The sequence below is a fragment of the Gopherus flavomarginatus genome, chromosome 18 (genome assembly GCF_025201925.1).
Source record: "Gopherus flavomarginatus isolate rGopFla2 chromosome 18, rGopFla2.mat.asm, whole genome shotgun sequence".
Classification (NCBI taxonomy): Eukaryota; Metazoa; Chordata; order Testudines; family Testudinidae; genus Gopherus; species Gopherus flavomarginatus.
Window position 1 is genome coordinate 18,821,629 of NC_066634.1, and position 19,034 is coordinate 18,840,662.

General features: G+C 46.1%; 1 protein-coding gene across 5 annotated transcripts; it reads right to left on the minus strand.

Annotated features, from left to right (window-relative positions):
* Positions 1–17,652, minus strand: LOC127036714 (zinc finger protein 436-like). 5 transcript variants are annotated; one of them, XR_007770208.1, is made up of 4 exons: positions 16,813–16,831; positions 10,846–10,959; positions 2,726–6,838; positions 1–2,471 (listed from the first exon to the last, which is right to left on the minus strand). XR_007770208.1 is itself a non-coding variant. In XM_050927853.1 (3 exons), exons 2-3 carry the CDS (start codon positions 10,922–10,924, stop codon positions 5,967–5,969), a joined length of 951 nt encoding a protein of 316 aa, XP_050783810.1. In that variant the 5' UTR covers positions 10,925–10,959; positions 17,576–17,652; the 3' UTR covers positions 1–5,966. The 5 variants fall into 5 exon arrangements, 4 of the variants coding, with proteins under 4 accessions (XP_050783810.1, XP_050783812.1, XP_050783814.1 ...); XM_050927853.1 differs by lacking the exon at positions 16,813–16,831 and adding an exon at positions 17,576–17,652 and having other exon boundaries at positions 1–6,838; XM_050927855.1 differs by lacking the exon at positions 16,813–16,831 and adding an exon at positions 16,856–17,094 and having other exon boundaries at positions 1–6,838.
* Between the last annotated feature and the right edge of the window lie 1,382 nt (positions 17,653–19,034).

Sequence of the window (19,034 nt, forward strand, 5' to 3'; positions counted from 1 at the left end):
TGAGAAGAATAACTAGTTTATTATTCGGCTAGAATTCATAGCTGCACCATCAAGTCTATCATTTTCTTCAAAACAATATGGCATGTCCTGCCCTAACAACAGAATTTTGCCCTCCATCAATAATTCTTAGGGACCATCTCCAAATTCTCATAGGCCTGTTAACATTCTAAGAGTCATCTATTACCTCCAATATTTATATCACTCTCTCTTCCTTCTTTTAAACAATGTCTTAATGTCTCTCAATGTATACAATATACATTTCAACATCACATACGCAGAAAACAGCTATCTTTTACGTTCTGCTTCTCCAAGCAGAAGAGGCAACTCGCACTTCACTCTCCAGCAAGCGTTTACCTCTTTATACAATTATTTCTATATAGAAATATGACATTTTTATTTCGTTTCTGTAGTGGTTTAAGAGCTTCTTAATGTATTATCTTCTTCAGATTAATTAACCTCTCCCTTTTTCTCTGTTCTATCCCACAAGTTCTAATGGTTCATTTGCACCAGACATATCTGTGATCTCAGGATATGTTTATTAAATCAAAGGGCAGCAAACACATTATACACTTGCTAGGATTTTGGAGCTCTCTGTGCTTCCCCTATGCCTCTCTAATCACTAGTTTGTGGTGTAGGCACAAGGATGCACGGTGCTGCCAAAGCTGAAATGATGGGAGAGTGTGCTCTTCTTAAAAATCAAAGTAACTTTGTTTAATTTTCTGATTCTCTTTAATCTTATTCTGTCTTAATTTTGAGTCTTGTTTAGCTTTTTTCTTGCTGGGAAAGTTAATTTTCATTCATCTTCTCAACAGCTGAGGTGGTGACTCTCCATCGTCTACTAATGGATGGAGCTGATCCAAAGGATTGGTAGCTTCTTGCTCCACTTCTTCACTATCTGTATTAAGCTCTTGTTTAGCCCATTTGATCTAAAATGGTTAGAAGCTGAAATCATATGCTTAAAATCTACATCAACTGAAAGCTGCTTACTTTCTGTGAGGGGAACATTCTGTTCTAATAGCACCGAACACTTTGCCCCCACATTCTTAAAGGTATTTTGCTATTTCTCCACGCGCTGTTGCAAAGCGTAGAACTATATTCACAAAGGGATACAGGCTCATAAACCCAACATTTTAGGCATCTCAGACATTCAGAAAAATCTCCACTCAGTTGCTGCCTAAGCCTAAACTTTCTACCAGTTTTGAAGGTTTGCTCTGCCTAATTTGAAGCTGACTGGAGAATGCCCTAACCATCAAGCTGTTCTCCACTTTGTGTATCTACCAGAGCAGGGATCTGAACCTGCTGCTTCTACAGCCTAGGCAAGTGCCCTAACCATCAGGCTATTCAGTCTCTCTCTCTCGCTTCCTTTTGCCCCAGGAATATTTATTTAATACCAAATGGAACAGGTTCAACAGCAGAGACAGAAAGAGCCACCCCAGAATACCCAATAGCCTGGTGGTATGGGCACTCGCTTTGGAGATGGGAGACCTTGATTCAAATCCCTGCTCCAAACCAGCCAGCGGTTTGAAAACAGGTCTCCCACCTTCCAGGCAAGTGCCATAACTAGAGCCCTGCAAATTTACAAGTATCCACTTTATATCCATGGACCACTTCTGCGGATAGCAGTGCGGATGTGGATACAAATTTTGTATCTGCACAGGGCTCTGATGGTAAGATCTGGGCAGGCAGGTGGGAGGAACTGCCCACCCCCGCCCAGGGCAAGTGCAGCATCCACTGCCGCTCCCCACAGCTGAGAATCTCTCCTACCTCTTGGTCAGATCCTTAAGGCACAGATCAATGGGAGTGCCCTTGTGGATCTGGGTCTTAACCCCTGCCCTTTCCTCTGCATTTCACTCCTGGCTGGCTTCGGTGGCTCCCTGCTTAGCTTGCTGGCTTCTGAGAATCAGGCACCTAACTCTCCCCACGCAATGCTTGGGGGGCCTGGATGCATAACTCAGGGCTGTGAATTCCCCTGGGTGGCAGTGCAGTGGGGAATCAGCTGTTGAAAACACTTAAGTCCTCTTTGTGAATCTACCCCAAGTGACTTAGGGTATGTCTATGAAATTAAATCGATTTTACAGAAGTCGATTTTTAGATATCTATTTTATACAGTCGATTGTGTATGTCCCCACTAAGCGCATTAAGTTGTCGCGGTGCATCCTCACTACCGTGGCCAGCATCGATTTACAGAGCTAATTCACACTCTCAAAAGTGACAAACACTTAAGACCAAGATCCTAACTCCTATTGAAATCAATGACTTTCAATGATTTAGGCTGCTAAGTCACTTTTGAAAATGGGACTTAGCCATCTAAGGCCTGGGCTACACTAGCAGGGGAGTTCGAACTAAGATACCCAACTTCAGCTATGCTATTCGTGTAGCTCAAGTCGAAGTGTCTTAGTTCGACTTACCTGGCCATCCTCACGGCGGCGAATTGATTGCCGCGGCTCCCCCGTCAATGCCGCTTATTTTTCCTGCCGAGGTGGAGTACGGGCATTGATTAGCAGATAGATTTATTGCATCTAGACTAGACAAGATAAATCGATCCCCGAAACATCAAACACTACCCGCCAATTCAGCGGGTAGTATAGACATACCCCAAGTCACTTAAGCCCAGATTTTTTAAGGTAGTTAGGTGCTTAACTCCCAGTGGAAGTTAGACACCCTAACTACCCTTAAAATCTGGACCTTAGGCCTTGCAATGCTGAATGGAACACTGCCTAAATACCTTTAAAAATCTGGGTCTTTATCTGGAATTCCACGTCTTACAAAGATACTTTCAAATGTTCACATTTCAGGGTGCAAAGAGCAAGGATCAGGAACAAACTTCACTTGTTCTTTGCCACATGAGAGTCTGTGATGTCCACTGGTATAGTTGGGCCTGAGTCAAGCAGTTCAGATCCAGATTCGAACCTCCGCAAAACTTCAAAACCCTGCACTGGAATACCCTGGTTTGGCCCATCTCTGACCATTTGATAGTCTCTGTAGTATCAGACAGAGAATCATGGGGCTGTAGATTGTATCTCAAGTAGAACAACCAGCTTGTTCACATTTGAGAAGCCTCTGGGTTTATTTCTTTTACATACAATTCCCAAATAGCCTCCCTGTAGCAGTCACGAGTAAAGTCACTGGAGTATAATAGGTTTTATGTCTATGAACAATCACGCCATTCACTGCTGTACATTTATATCTGTAACCTCCATAGTCTCTTGCTGACTGCTGTGCATTACCTTTGGCCATCCTTTCATAATTGTTTCATTCAGCATTTTCCCTCTTTGTGGCTTCTCACTTGCTGTGAGAAGGGATCACCAAGCTTACGTCTCCAACTCTTAATTCCTCAGCTTCTTTCTCTAACGCAGCAAGTATAGATAGGGTATCCGCTGGCAACACTTCATTACTATGACACAGCTTTCTCTCACATCTGTAGCTTGATCATCAGACTTTGCATCCTTATAGAACAGGTAATCTGGTATTAGAGACCTGGGTCTGTTTCAGCCTCTGCTCTCCGGTCAAAATTTCTCTTAGCACTTAAGCAATATCCCTAACAGCTGTTTGTATTTGTGCATCTCGTTTTTGCATCTCTGTGACCTGAGTGCATAAACTGTAAGCTGTCAGCTTTCTTCCCACTACTGCAAAATGACTTCACCTAAATCAAATTGTGAGGCACCTATTAAGATTTTCATAGGCCTTCCACTTGTATAGAACTTTAACACTGGCTCCTGTACAAACATCTCTTTCAATTCCATCCAGGCTTTTCTGATAACGGCAAGACCACCTAATTTTCATTTTCTAGCAGTGCACTCAAAGTTGATGTTTTTGTAGAAGATAAAGTATAATTTTAAGCCAGTCCTAAGCTGGTAGCTAAACATCATACAGAGAGTGAAGAAAACTGCTGGAGTTCTTGCCAGGAAGTGGAAGACAATTTGCAGCCCATTTATAGTTCCCTGGTGGCAGTGGTGTTGAGTCAAGACTGACGCTTTTCTTGCATTCAGAACGGTCTCCCAGCTGGTGATTGAGCATTTTCAAATGTAGATAGTTTAACACAGTGGTTCTTAACCAGATGTGTATCCCTGGGGGTATGCAGAGGTCTTTCAAGGGATACGGTCAACTGATCTAGTTCAGTGTTTCACAACCTGTGGGCTGCAACCCCCAGGGGGGTTGTGGGACGGGTTTAAGGAGGTTGCAAGAGCAGAGCTGGCATTAGGGGATGGCAAGCAGGGCAGTTGCCTGGGGCCACGTGAACCTAAGTTACATGCTTCAGCCTAGGCAACAGGGTTCAGGTTTCAGCCCCATGCAGCGGGTCTCAGCTTCAGGGGTACAGTAGTGTGGAAAGGTTGAGAACCACTGGTTTAAATCCTTAGAGTATGTCTTCACTGCAGACTTAGCGTGGGTCATTAGCAGTCGGGCATGAGTGACCACCCTATAAATCCACACCCACATTACAGTGTCCTTACTGGTGCTTCACTCCCCCACATGTATTGCTAAGTATATCCCACCATTTTTTGTGCTGCAGTAAGATCAGCCAGTCTGATTTTTTCCTAGCAAACTGTGGGAGAATTTGTCAATCCTTCAGGGCACACAGTGGAATTATGGGAAGGCATTGGAAGACTATCAGTGCTTGAGTGATTTAGCCTGCATCTTCGTTCCAAATGGGCGGGTTACCAGTCCAAGTGAAAGTAGTACCCAGGCTCCAACCTGCAGCTGTAGCCAGGCCAGCTAGCTGGGTCAGAAAGCACAATTAACTTGTGCAAGAGGGCTGTGTGGGAGGTGAGATTAGGGGCAACACCCGGTAAGAGCTAACTCTGCAGCAAAGACAAGACTTAATGAGTTGCAGATCAGCTGACTTCAGAGGAAAGAGTTGGATTTACTTGCTCCACAAGGTCTTTGTTGTAAATGGAATCAGAGCTTTGGTCTAAAGTTCATTCCAGCAGAGCTTTGGTCTGAAGTGAAGCAGGTACTTTTCCAGGCCTTTTCTATGATATTGCGGGTCCATACAATTCAATTAGGCTTTAAAGAAACAATGAACAATTCCTATCAGAAACACATTAGGTCAAACAAGACAGAGAGAGTCTCATACAACTGAATACAGCTGCATCTCTCCCGAGCTTAATCATCAGCTTTCTTTATCAACAATTTAAAGAGGTACAACGTACAAAAAGGAAAAGGTTTCCTCCCCACTACCAACAAAACAGGGAACAAACTCCAGGTATGTTAACTCTGGAAGCCTGTTCTGCTTTGGTCTGGTCTTAGAGCCCTCCACACCACAGTCACTGGCCATAGCCCACTAAGGCACAGTAACAGTGCTCTTTCACCAAGGAAGAGAAACACTTGTCCTGTGTGAAGGTCATACGGACTGACGGTCATCACACCCACAGAACTTCAAGGCTGGGAGGTTCATGAGCAAAAGAGCCCCAGGAATGTATTTTGGCAGAGCTGGCAGACCCCACAAAAAGGGACTTTGCTCTCGCTTTTCTCCTCTCTCGCACAGGAAAACACGACAGCAATATGGGACAAGTGAGGAATTCTGGCTGGGGAGCATGACAGCTCTGCTGTGACTCACTGATGTCACTTCACCTCCTTTTCTTTATTTTTAACGTGTCCTTATCTCTCAAACCTGTGGGAGGCCTACTTCATTAGTGTGTGTGAAGCACCGAGATCCTTAAATGCATTGAAGTGCACAGTATTATGAAATCAGGAGGGAGATGCAAGGGAAGTATTACATTCTCCCAGCGTGCACAAGAGGGAAAGTCACTGAACTAAAACAAAAAAAGTAAACCAAGTGCGAGCTTTCCCCTGTTGAGGAGCTGTGCTCGCTGTGGTTCCTAGAGGAAAAGCATCTCAAAGTGCCTTGGCAGTCCCTGCTCTTTAGGATCCAACCACAAACAGGAAAAGAGGAATCCTACGGCAGGCTGGAGCAGTCCCATGCCCGGGCTCAGAAGGACAAGCTGGAGCAGGTCCCGCAGCCCAACTCAGAAGAACAGGCTAGAGCAGGCCACCTTGTTGCAGCAGGGGCACGTATAGATCTTGTCCCCTATGTGCGTTCTCTGGTGCTGGACGAGCGTCGAGCTCCGTGTGAAGCTTTTGCCGCACTTAGAGCATTTGTAGGGCTTCTCGCCTGTGTGTGTTCTCTGGTGGCTGAGGAGGGTGGAGTTGAGGCTGAAGCATTTGCCACAATCAGGGCACTGATAGGGCCGCTCCCCCGTGTGGCTCCGCTGATGTCTGGTCAGGGTGTAGCTGCGGCTGAAACGCTCCCAGCACTGAGTACACTGGTAGGGCTTCTCACCCGTGTGGGTTCTCTGGTGGGTCAGGAGATGCGAGTTCTGGTGGAAGCGCTTCCCGCATATGGTGCACTGGTAGGGCTTTTCGCCTGTGTGGATCCTCTGGTGTGTGATGAGGTGGGAGCTCTGGCTGAAGTTCTTCCCACACTCAGTGCATTTGTAGGGCTTCTCGCCCGTGTGGGTTCTCTGGTGCTCAATGAGGGTTGAGCTGCGGCTGAAGCTCTTCCCGCACTCATTACAAATGGTCGGCTTCTCTCGCCGGTGAGTCCTCTGGTGTCTAATGAGATGTGATTTCCGGCCAAAGACTTTCCCACACTCCAGACACGCATTTGGCACCTCCCCTTTGTGGATTCTCTGCTGCTTCCCCAAAGATCTCTCTTGGGGAGCAGACTTACCCCGTCTCTTCCCTGCAGGCTTTTGCGGCTGCTTTTCTGAGCTCTGCTGACTCTGGGAAACATTCGATTTGGATCTTCTTGATAATGTCCCATGAGGCTCCACTTTCTCAGGCCCTTCCGGCTGAGGACTGTCATCCTCTTCGCTCTCACTTGCGATCTCATCATCTGCTAGGATAAAAAGAGAGAGTAACTGCCAGGAAAAATGAACCCAGGGAAAGGGGAAATGCAAATAAATATACAGTGGTGATAAATGTAGAAATTGGAAGCCAGGACTCGGGACCTTTCCCAAGGGAGATAAGTGGGGAAGAGCTGTTCTTCAGCTTCCTCTCTGAAAACCCAGAGAAAAGAGATGAAGGAAGAGGAGGGGCTCCTAACAGAAATCAGTCAGGTTGGTGGAATGCAGTGGTCTCCAAAGAAAGATCAGGTTTGATCTAGAATTATTTACCTTTTATAAAACCATGTTGTATTTTAGGCCAATTAGTGTTTACCTTTGTCCTTAACTAATTTTTCTTTCAAAATTTGTTCCAAAACATATGTTATAGAAGTCTAAGCATATTATGACAATAGAATGGCCTTTATAAACCAAATCTGTAATGGCATCAAAAAACGATAAAACTTATTTGACAAGACCTATTGTTAAGGCTGTGAAGGGTTCGGTCACAGAGACCCCCTGGGACTGTCACCTGATGTGCTGAAACTACCTCTGAGCCCATTTTCTTTGCCAGCTTGGGACTCCAGAACCCTGCCTTGTTGAGCCAGACACGCTAGCCTGCTGCAATACAGACCCAGGGTCTGGTCCACGCCCCTAAACTTGCAGATTTAACTGTAAACAGCTCAGCAAGTATTCCTGTCTCAAGCACCCAGACCCCAATGGGATCCAAACCCCAAATAAATCCATTTTACTCTGTATAAAGCTTATACAGGGTAAACTCATAAACTGTCCATCCTCTATAACCGATAGAGAGATATGCACAGCTGTTTGCTCCCTCAGGTATTAATCACTTACTCTGGGTTAATTAATAAACAAAAGTGATTTTATTAAAGTATAAAAAGTAGGATTTAAGTGGTTTCAAGTAATGACAGACAGAACAAAGTAAGTTACCAGTAAAACAAAACATGCAAGTCTAAGCCTAATACATTCAGAAACTGACTACAGGTAAATCTCACTCTCAGAGATGTTCCAATAAGCTTCTTTCACAGACTAGACTCCTTCCTAGTCTGGGCCTAATCCTTTCCCTGGTACAGCCCTTGTTAGTTCCAGCTCAGGTGGTAACTAGGGGATTTCTCATGACTGGGAGCCTCTTTGTTCTGTTCTGTTCCACCCCCTTTTATAGCTTTGGCACAAGGAGGGAATCTTTTGTCTCTCTGGGTCGCCACCCCTCCTTCTAAATGGAAAAGCACCAGATTTAAGATGGATTCCAGTACCAGGTGACATGGTCACATGTCGTGTGAGACCTTCAAGCCTCCATTCTTCCCGGCCTGACTCACAGGAACACAGGAAGGCTTGCAAGTAAACAGAGCTATTTACAACCAATTGTCCTGGTTAATGGGAGTCATCAAAATTCTAAACCACCATTAATGGCCCACACTTTGCATAATTATAATAGGACTTCAGAGTTATATTTCATATTTCTAGTTTTAGATACAAGAATGATACTTACAAACAGGATGATCACACTCAGTAGACAAGCTTTGTAACAATACCTTACAAGAGACCTTTTGCACAAAGCATATTCCAGTTACATCATATTCACACTTACAAACATATTTTTATAAAGCATATGGAGTTCAATGTCACACCCGCCTCCTGCCGGCGTCTTGGACACTGTCCATGGCGGAGGCAGTACATGTAAAATCCCGGTTTGTCTCTGGTTACACACCCTTCCAGTACCTTTAAATCCTATGATGTCATTCATAGGTGTTCGTGCAAAGTTCTGGGTTCCTGGGTGCCTAAAAACATGCCAGGACGCAGTATTGCTAACAGAATGCAGATAGCATTCTGGAGTGCAATGTCAGAAAGGTTACATTTTAGTCACAGATATTTTTAGTAAAAGTCATGGATAGGTCACAGGCAGTAAACAAAAATTCACGGCTCGTGACCTGTCTATGACTTTTATTATATACCCCTAACTAAAACTTGGGCTGGGGGACTGCATGTGCCCAGGGGGACGGGAGCGCTGCCTATCCAGTATGTCCCTGTAGCTTGAGGCTCTGTGCGCTGCTCCTACCATAAGCATCGGCTCCGCAGCTCCCACTGGCCAGAAACCACAGACAATGGGAGCTGCAGGAATGGTGCCTGCGGGCCCGGGCCGTGCGTGGAGCCCCCCTGGCCGCTCCGCCTAGGAACTGCAGGAACACAGCAGTGGGAGCCAGGGAGCTACCCCCGCCCCCTCCCCCAGGTAAGTGCTGCCATGCATCCCAACCGCCCACCCCAGCCCTGAGCCCCCTCCCATACACCCAAACTGCTGCTGCTACCCGAGCCCCTGAGCCAGAACCGGCCATTGCAGAAGTCATGGAGGTCATGGAATCTGTGACTTCTGTTACTAGCACACAGCCTTACCTATTATCCATAAAACCATGTTATGCTACAATCCTTTAATTATTTACTGAGTCTCAGATCAGCCTTTCCATGATTTTGTTTGGGACGATGTCACACCAACTCACCTATACCGTTCATAGACTGCAAGACCAGAAGAGACCACTGTGATCATCCAGTGGCCTCCTGCATAACACAGGCCATAGAACCAGGCCAAATGATCATGTCATTTAGAAAAATACCTAATCTTGATTTTTAAATGGTTATTGATGGAGAATCCATCACAACCCTCAGGAAATAGTTCCAATGATTAATTACCCTCATTGTTAAAAATGTATGCCAATTTCCAGTCTGAACTTGTCTAACGTCAACTTCCAACCATTGGATTGTGTTATTCCTTTCTCTGTTAGACTGAAAGCTCATTATTAAACATTTGTTCTCCATGCAGGCACTTATAGACAGTAATCAAGTCATCCCTTAACCTACTCTTTGGTAAGATAAATAGATTGAGCTCCTTGAGTCTGTCACTATACGGCAGGTTTTCTAACCCTTTAATCGTTCTCATGGCTCTTCTCTGGACCTTCGCCGATTTATCAACATTCTTCCTGAATGTGGACACCACAACTACATGCAGTATTCTAGCATGGTCACACCTGTGCCAAATACAGGAAGTAAAATAGCTTCCCTACTGCTGCTCAAGATTTCCTAGTTGCATTCTAGGATCACGACAGCCCTTTTAGTCACAGCACTGCAGTGGGAGCTCATGTTCACCTGATTATCTACCACCACCACCACACCTGTTTAGTCATTGCCTCCTGGGATAGAGTCCCCTATCCTGTAAATATGGCCTACATTCTTCATTCCTAGGTGTATACATTTGCATTTAGCTATATTAAAATCCATTTATTTTACCAAGTGATCCTATTTATTCTTTTAAAACATTGTTACATGAGCTTTTTTCCAGTTCTCTGGAACTTTCCTGGTGTCCTAAGATTTGTTAAAAGTGAACATTAATGGTTCAGAGAGCTCATCACTTAATTGTTTTAATTACAATTTGTGAAAATTGTTGGTCCTGCTGCAGTAAACATGTCTAATAGATGCTGTTTAATATCCTCCCTAGTTACTGATAGAATATAAAGTATTTCATTATCACTCTCAGATGTGAATACATCGTCTTACTACTTTCTAAATACAGAACAGAAACATTTATTGATACTTCTGCCTGTTCTGTACAATACTGACAGTATTGCTTGCTTTATCTATTACTGGATCTATATCATTTATAGAATTTTGTTCCCGACAGATAGATATAAATAAATCTCATTTTTCTATTCTCCTGGCTATAGATTTTTCATTGATCCCTTTAGTTTCCTTTATTATCTGCATTTCCTTGTTGACTTGGACTCATTGCCAACAATTTACTCATTTTTTCTTTTGTTATATCTGTTTTTTACTGCTGCTTTCATTTCCCTTCTTTATCTGGATTTATTTATTTCGTTTTTTAACCCCTTCTAGCCTTAAAAATCTATGAACAAGATTAAGTGAGACAGAACTACGGAGTTTGCAATAGCTTTGCTGGAATTTCAGCTTTATACTTGGCAGGGAGATGTTTTCTCAGTTGGTTTAACTCCTTCCTCACCTGTGTGGGTGTCTTTTGAGAGTTTCCTTTCCTTGAAGTCCTGGAAACTTGGGACCCACAGATCTTCCCATTTTGCCATTTGGATGAGCACAGCAGAGTCAGCAATTCCACTCACTGCAAAGCAAAGAGGCCCATTCAGTATTCTCCAAATAGATTTTACCTGCAGTGGTCCATGAGGTAGGCTCATCTCTCCCATGGTGGAGGTTGCTATGTATTTGCATATATGGGAAAATGGATACAGAAACTAGGAATTGCTAAACTTGATCAGACTCGAGGTCCATCTATTCCAGATCCCTGTTTACGACAGTAGCCAGTCAAAGATGTTTCAGAGGATGGTGTAAGAACCCCACAGTAGCAGATATGGGACATTCTGCCCCCACCCTTCCAATAGGTCTCACAGAGTCATAGAAATGTAGGGCTGAAAGGGATCTCAAGGGCTCATTTAGTTCAGCTCAGCCCCACCCCCCCATGCAGAGCCAGGTATACCTAGACCATCCCTGACAAGCGTTTGTCAAGCCTGTTCTTAAAAACCAACCTTGAAAGCCTATTCCAATACTTAGCCACCCTTATAATTAGAAATTTTTTCCTAATATACGACGTAAAACTTTCTTGCTCCAGATTAAGCCAATTACTTCTTGTCCTACCTTCAGTGGACATGGAGAACAATTAATCACTACCCTCTTCATAACAGCCCTTAATATATTTAAGGACTTCTCACATTTCCACTGTCTTCTTTTCCCAAGACTAAACATGCCCAGATTTCCACCTCCCCAACATTTCTTCATAGGTCAGGCTGTTTACACCTTTTATCATTGTTGTTGCTTTCCTCTGGACTCTCTCCAATTCAAGTGTGGTGCCCAAAACTGGACATGATATTTCAGCTGAGTAGAGTAGAACTACCACCTCCTGTTTATACCCTCCTTGAATGATATTAGTGGTTTTTTGCAACTGCATTGCATTGTTGGCTCAAGTCCAGTTTATGATCTGCTACAATATCCAGAGCTTTCTCTGCAGTACCACCACCTAGCCAGTTATTCCCGTTTTTGTATCTGTGCATTTGATTTTTCCTTTCTAGGTGTAGTTCTTTGCACTTGTTTTTATTGAATTTCAACTTACTGATTTCAGACTCCAATTTGTCCAGGTCATTTTGAATTCTAGTCCTGTCCTCAGAAGTGCCTACAACCCCTACCAGATTGGTGCTGCCTGTAAATTTTATAAGTATACTATCCACTCCATTATTCAAATCATGAATGAAAATGTTGAATAGTACCAGTCCCGGGACAATGTCACCCCAGTGTGACAATGAACCGCTGATAACTAGTCTTTGAGTTTGGTCTTTCAACAAGTTGTACACACACCTTACAGTAAATTGATCTAGACCACATTTCCCTAGTTTGCTTATGGGAATATCATGTGGGACGGTGTCAAAAGTCAAGCTATCTACTCTTTGCTCTTAAGCAAAGTAAGCAGTTATGGGATAAGAGGGAAGGTCCTTTCATGGATCAGTAAATGGTTAAAAGGTAAGAAACAAAAAGGTAGGAATAAATGGACAGTTTACACAGTGTAGAGAGATAAATAGCCGGGTCCTCCAAGGACTGGGACAAGTGCTGTTCAACATATTTAGAAATGATCTGGAAACAGAGGTGAACACTGCACTGCAGACAATACAAAATAACTCAAGATAGTTAAGTCCAAAGCTGACAAAGGGATCTCACAAAACCGGGTGACTGGGCAACAAAACGACAGATGAAGTTTAGTGTTGATATGTGCAAAGTGCTCACTGGAAGACATAATCCCAACTACATATACAAAATGTGGTGGTCTAAACTATTTGTTAGCACTCAAGAAAAAGATCTTGGAGTCATCATGGAGTTCTTGAAAACATTCACTCCATGTATTGCCACAGTCAAAAAAGCTAGCAGAACGTTAGGAACCATTAGAAAAGGGATAAATAATAAGACAGAAAATAGCCTAATGCCACTATATAAATCCATGATACACCCACACCTTGAATACTGCGTGCAGTTCTGGTCATCATATCTCAAAAAAGATATATTAGAATTGGAAAAAGTACAGAGAAAAGCAACAAAAATGATTAGGGGTATAGAACAGATTCCATCCGAGGAGAGATTTAAAAGACTGATCATCTTAGAAAAGAGATGACTAAGGGGAAATATGATAAAGATCTGTAAAATCATGACTGGTGTGGAGAAAGTGAATAAGGAAGTGTTATTTATCCCTTCACACACAAAAAGAACAAGAGGTCACACAATGAAATTAACAGGCAGCAGATTTAAAAAGAAAACATAAGGAACTACTTCTTCACACAATGTTCAGTCAACCGTGGAACTCATTGAAAGTTGATATTGTAAAGGCCAAAAGTATAACTGGGCTGAAAAAAGAATGAGAATTTCATGGAGGACAGGTACATCAATGGCTATTAGCCAAGATATAGAGAACGCAACCCCATGCTCTGGGTGTCCCTAAACCAGTGATTGCCATAAACTGGGACTGGACAACAGGGGATGGATTACTTGATAACTGCATTGTTCTGTTCATTCCCTCTGAAACATCAGGCACCAGCCAGCCCCTGTCAGAAGACAGGATACTGGGGTAGATGGACTATTGATATAACACAGTATGGCCACTCTTATGTTCCATAGGCCATAACCCCATTAAAGAAGGGAATTAGTTTGTTTTGGCATGATTTGTTATTAACAAATCCAGGTTGGCCATTACTTGTTACCCTATTTTCCTCTAGGTGTTTACAAATTGTTTAATAATTTATTCCTGTATCTTCCCATGTATCAAAGTTAGGACCTGGGGATTTATAGACCAGTCAGTCTATTTGTTCCCCCTTTTAAAGATTGGCATTATGTTTGTGTCCTTCTCTAGTCCTCTGGGACCTCACCCCTCCTCCATGAGCTCTTGAAGATAATCACTAATGGTTCTCCAGGATTGCTTCATGTAGTTCAGGGGTGGCCAACCCGAGCCCGGGAAGGAGCCAGAATTTACCATTGTACACTGCCAAAGAGCCACAGTAATCATCCATAAGCTTGATCCTAAGGGTACATGATCCATCCCATCATCCATAGGCTTACGGTACATTTCATCAGTCCCTGCCAACTTGAATACATCTAACTTACCTAAATTTTCTTTAACATGTTCTTTCCCTATTCTGACTTGTGTACCTTCCCCCTTGTTAAAATTGTGTTAAGCATTATTGGGCAATTTTCTACAATACCTTTGGGAGACCATATTGTATTAAGTGTTGTGGCAGGTTGCCACAGTCAATGAGGCCTACAAAAAAACAGGTTTAAAACAATTCTATAAATTCTGCTATCCTGACCTAAAACCAGGGTTGGTAGACACAGATCACAGAGATAAAACTGTAGTTGGGAAATTGGCAGGCCATTATGTGGAGAATCAGCCTGGGTTTGATAGAAAACCTAACAATGCAGGAATGGGATCAGATCACAGGGATCGAACGCAAGCAAAGGCCCACATCTAGCAGCAGGGAAGCCCTGGGATGGGTGGGACAAAGCAATGTCTCATCTGTGATCAGCCATGTCAATTTGCCTGGGATTGCCTGCTATGCCGAGTGCAATGCTCAAAAAGCCAGCTGCAACCCCAACCTCAGCGTTAGCTGGGTGACAGTCTCGAGAGGGAGGGAGTCACACAGTACACTGATGGCATACAATGTTCATACTGAGCCAGTCACACCCCAAACTACTGCCCATATGTCATGCTGCACCCTCTTAGGTGCAGACCCATTGGACCCTCGGTGGGAATGGAAGGTGCAGTCAATGGAGAGACATTCACTGAATGGAGAGATACCAGAGAGATAATTAAGCTCCATGTCCTAAAACCCCATCAAATGGTCTCAGGGTGTGAAGTGTGGGTAAAAACTCCTGGTATAAGAGCCTTCACTCAACCTATACCACAGGTTTCTATACAGACCCAGGAAGGGTCGGGGCACAAGGGGTAGGTGTATTGTCATCTATTCCATATTCTTTGCTTTGGGGGATAATATGGCTCTAAAAACAGAGGGGGTGAATCAGACCCCCTCTGCTAACTCCAGGCCTTCAATGGACGATGTTAACCAGAATGCTAACAGAGTAGTTGAAAAGGTGGTGTTGGGGGTGGGAGCAGGGAAGGGTCATTTTCCTCCCTGCTAGTATCCAAGAGGAATCAGGTTATTTTCTCAGTATATGCAAACAAATACGTGAGGAGAGGGTGGGTGAGATAGCCGCCTACTCCAGGGGAGTGAGAAGACCTACTGAATTAAAGGGAAACCCTCTGGGTCCTGAAGCCCAGGCCAGGGAAATAACGTCTCTGCCTACTCTTACCAGGGAACCAGAGGAAGTACAGAGCATGGGATGGCAGTGACTCCAGCCAAAAGCAGGGACACTGAAGCAGCTGCAGTGCACTGCTCAATCTAGGACACCCACCGAAGGGTGGGAAATGCCCAAGTGCAAGACAGCTGCTTGGGAGATGACAACAGTAACCACAGTCAGGAAAGAAGGGGAAATTCTCCCCAGAGTCTATGATTGCCTGAAGGTCTGTGAAAATGTAAAGGACCTTGAGCCTGGTGGAGGAAAATCTGTTGCACTCCTTGACTCAATATACAGAGATGAAAAGGCCACCCCATTGGGATGGGGGATCAATACTCCTCTCATTCCCCCACAGAAGCTGAGGTAAAGCCACAGGAGTCCCTGGGGCCCCAACCGCTGAGGAGGTGGCCTAGAGAAAGGAATTTGGCTATGGGAGATGTTTCAAGAATCTCTCTTGTCCAACCCCTCTGCTGTTAAAGCAATGCCTGGCTGAGAGCCGCTTCACAGGGAGGCAGCCTTGCTTTATTTCTCTTTTGTCTGAAGAATACGTGGGGTCTCAACCCACTGCCAGAGGAGCTGATACCTTGAGGGATATAGGGACACCACACACGCTTCCTAAAAACCAGATGGAAGGTGGGAGTGGAACAACCAGATCTCAAGTTCACACCCAAAGGTTCTGGGGGAAAAAGGGCAAGAGGGGGAAAGCAGGAGCTTCACTTTGTAGGTTCTAACAGGAGAAATTATACAGGATGACTGTTAAACAACTGTACAGATTTAGAGGGATGTATGCTGACTTGCTAGCAGAATATTTATTACATGCATAGGTGAATATTAACTTACGAAAGGTAATGGCTTAAACTCCAGTCAGGGAACAAACCTGTGGATTCCTCTAGGATGCCAGTCAAGCACCACAGTTACACCCACTTATTTAGGGAGGAGATGAGACAGACAAGGTAACTTCCTACAATATATATGAAAGACTATATCATATTAAGTATATAAATGGTTTATGTATCATTGTGGGCCAGGGATTGTATACACTCCATGGTGGGGAGATGGATACCACAGCTCTTCCAGGAAGTGAACACAGTAATAAATGATTAAGGCAAATCACTCATGTTATAACGTCTCCAGAGAGGCACCACCTCCTAGGGAAGCTCATATATTCTGATTCAAACCATATTATTCAGAGACCAACAGACAAAATAGGGACTTCTGGATAACTAGCCCAATAAATAGGAACCTTTTTTCCCCCCTTTTATCTAAAGAATAAATGTTCTTGCTTAGACAGAGCTATGTAATTGCTCCACAAGGATTGTGGAAGTTAAGACAGACAGATGGTTTGCTGGGGACATCACAGTGAAATCTAGGGAGTTCTGCAGCCTTAAAACCCTTGGTCAAGAGAGAATAAAAGACATGCATCAGGAGAGGTGATGTCTCAGAGCCAGAAACGTTTCAGTGGGTGCCTTGAGGGACCACAGAGAGGGAGTACAGGTGCAGTTAGTTACCCTGAAACAGACAATCTGGACACAAGCAATCATCTTAGTGAAGAACGAAGCAAAACAGAAGCTAAACATCTCAGCCTTCTTGATGTCACCTGTTATTAGCTCTCATTCCCTACACCTTCCCTCACCTTCCTCTTGCTCTTAATGTAGTTTAGAAACTCCTCTTATTACCCTGTTATGCCCCTTGCTAGGCATCACTCATTTCGTGCCTCAGCCTTTCTGATTTCCTCCCTGCAGGCTTGTGCTAGTCCATGGCACATCCCCACTGCGATCTGTCGCTATCTCCACTGTCGGTAGGACTCCTCCTTGATTTTCAGACCATTAACGTGGGCCTCAAGGAGTCATATCGGCCTCCCCGTCCTGCTCCTTCCTTCTGATCCAGCCCCAATCTCCTCCTCCTCCTCGACCAGCCCATTGCTCATCCGCCTAAGTGTGCGGGGGGGGGGAGGGCAGAGCCCCGGCAGGCCGGGAGCGGGGAGGAGGAAGGGGGGGGCCCCGGCCGAGCGAGGGGGGAGGAAGGGGGATACGGCCGAGTGAGGGGGTAGGGGGAGGAAGGGGGGGCCCGGCCGAGCGGGGGGGAGGAAGGGGGATACGGCCGAGTGAGGGGGTAGGGGGAGGAAGGGGGGGCCCGGCCGAGCGGGGGAGGGGGAGAGGGGTACGGCCGAGCGAGAGGGGGAAGGGGAGGAAGGGGGGCCCGGCCGAGAGAGGGGGGGAGGGGCAGGCGGGTACGGCCGAGTGAGGGGGGAGGGGCAGGAAGGGGGGGTCCGGCCGAGCGGGGGGGGGGAAGGGGGGGCCCTTCTCCCCTTTCCCCACCCGGGGGGGCTGCAGGAGGGAGGGAGGCGGGAGGCCCCCAGGGTGCCGCCCCCCGGGGCTCGCCCCGCCCCCACTCACCGCTCCGGCCGCGGGGGCTGCGCGCAGGGGAAGGACCGGGGCCCTCCGAGGTCCCGGAAGCGGCCTTGGCCCGCGACTTCCGGTGGCGGCCGGAAGTTCCCACCGCGCTGCCCCCTGCGCGCCCGGGCTGCGGCCCCGCTTTAACCCATCGCGCGCCAGAGCGTCCCGGGGCGCGGGGCGGGGACCGCCCCGGACATCCCCGGGGGGGGGGTCGCTGTGTGTTCCTGGTACCCGGGGCTGGAATGGCCCTAGAAGTGCCTGGCAAGTCGCTGTGTGTCCCCAGAGCCCAGATGTGGGGTTGCCCTAGACTTTCCCAGGGAGTCAGTGCGTGTCCCTAGAACCCCAGGATGAGATGGCCAGAGATGTCCAGAGCAACTTGCTGTGTGTCCCCAAAGCTCTGGGCTGCGAGGGCCATAGACATCCCAACGGAGTTGCTGTGTGTCCCCGGAACCCAAGGCTGGGATGGCCTTCGACTTCCCCAGATGCTCGTTTTGTGTCCAGAGACCCCAGTGCTGGGATGGTCCTATATGTGCCCAGGACTTCACTGTGTCTCCCCGGAGCCCATGGCTGGGATGGCCCTAGACATGACCGGCTGGTCGCTGTGTGTCCAAGAGCTCAGGGTTGGGTGGCCCCAGACGTGCCCTGCGAGTTTGTGTTTGTCCCCAGTTCTCAAAGGCCCTAGATGTCCCCAAGGAGTCGCTTGTGTGTCCCTGGAGCCAAGGGCTGGGATGGCACTAATTGTCCCCAGGGAGTCACTGTGTGTTGTAGAAGCATAGACGATCAGGGTTGGAAGAGACCTCAGGAGGTCATCTAGCTCTAAGCAGGACCGACCCCAACTAAGTCATCCCAGCCAGGCCTTTGTCAAGCTGAGCCTTAAAAACTTCTAAGGATGGAGATTCCACCACCTCCCTAGGTAACCCATTCCAGTGCTTCACCACCCTCCTAGTGAAATAATGTTTCCTAATATCCAGCCTAGACCTCCCCTACTGCCACTTGAGACCATTGCTCCTTGTTCTGTCATCTGCCACCACTGAGAAGAGCCCGGCTCCATCCTCATTGGAAACCCCCTTCAGGTAGTTGAAGGCTGCTATCAAATGCCCCCTCACTCTTCTCTTCTGCATACTAAATAATCCCAGTTCCCTCAGCCTCTCCTCATAAGTCATGTGTCCCAGCCCCTTAATAATTTTTGCTGCCCTCCGCTGGACTCTCTCCAATTTGTCCACATCCTTTCTGTAGTGGGGAGGGGGGTGGGGGCAGAACTGGATGCAGTACTCCAGATGTGGTCTGACCAGCGCTGAAGAGGGGAATAATCACTTCCCTCGATCTGCTGGCAAAGCTCCTAGGAATGCAGCCCAGTATGCTGTTAGCCTTCTGGGCAACAAGGGCACACTGTTGTCTCGTATCCAGCTTCTCGTCCACTATAATCCCTAGGTCCTTTTCTGCAGAACTGCAGCTTAGC

Coding starts and splice junctions, on each gene's coding strand:
- LOC127036714 (XM_050927853.1), bottom strand. CDS start 10,924: ATGGCAAAATGGGAAGATCTGTGGGTCCCAAGTTTCCAGGACTTCAAG. Junction 6,839..10,845: donor CTCAAAAGACACCCACACAG/GTGAGGAAGGAG, acceptor TTTTTATCCTAG/CAGATGATGAGATCGCAAGT.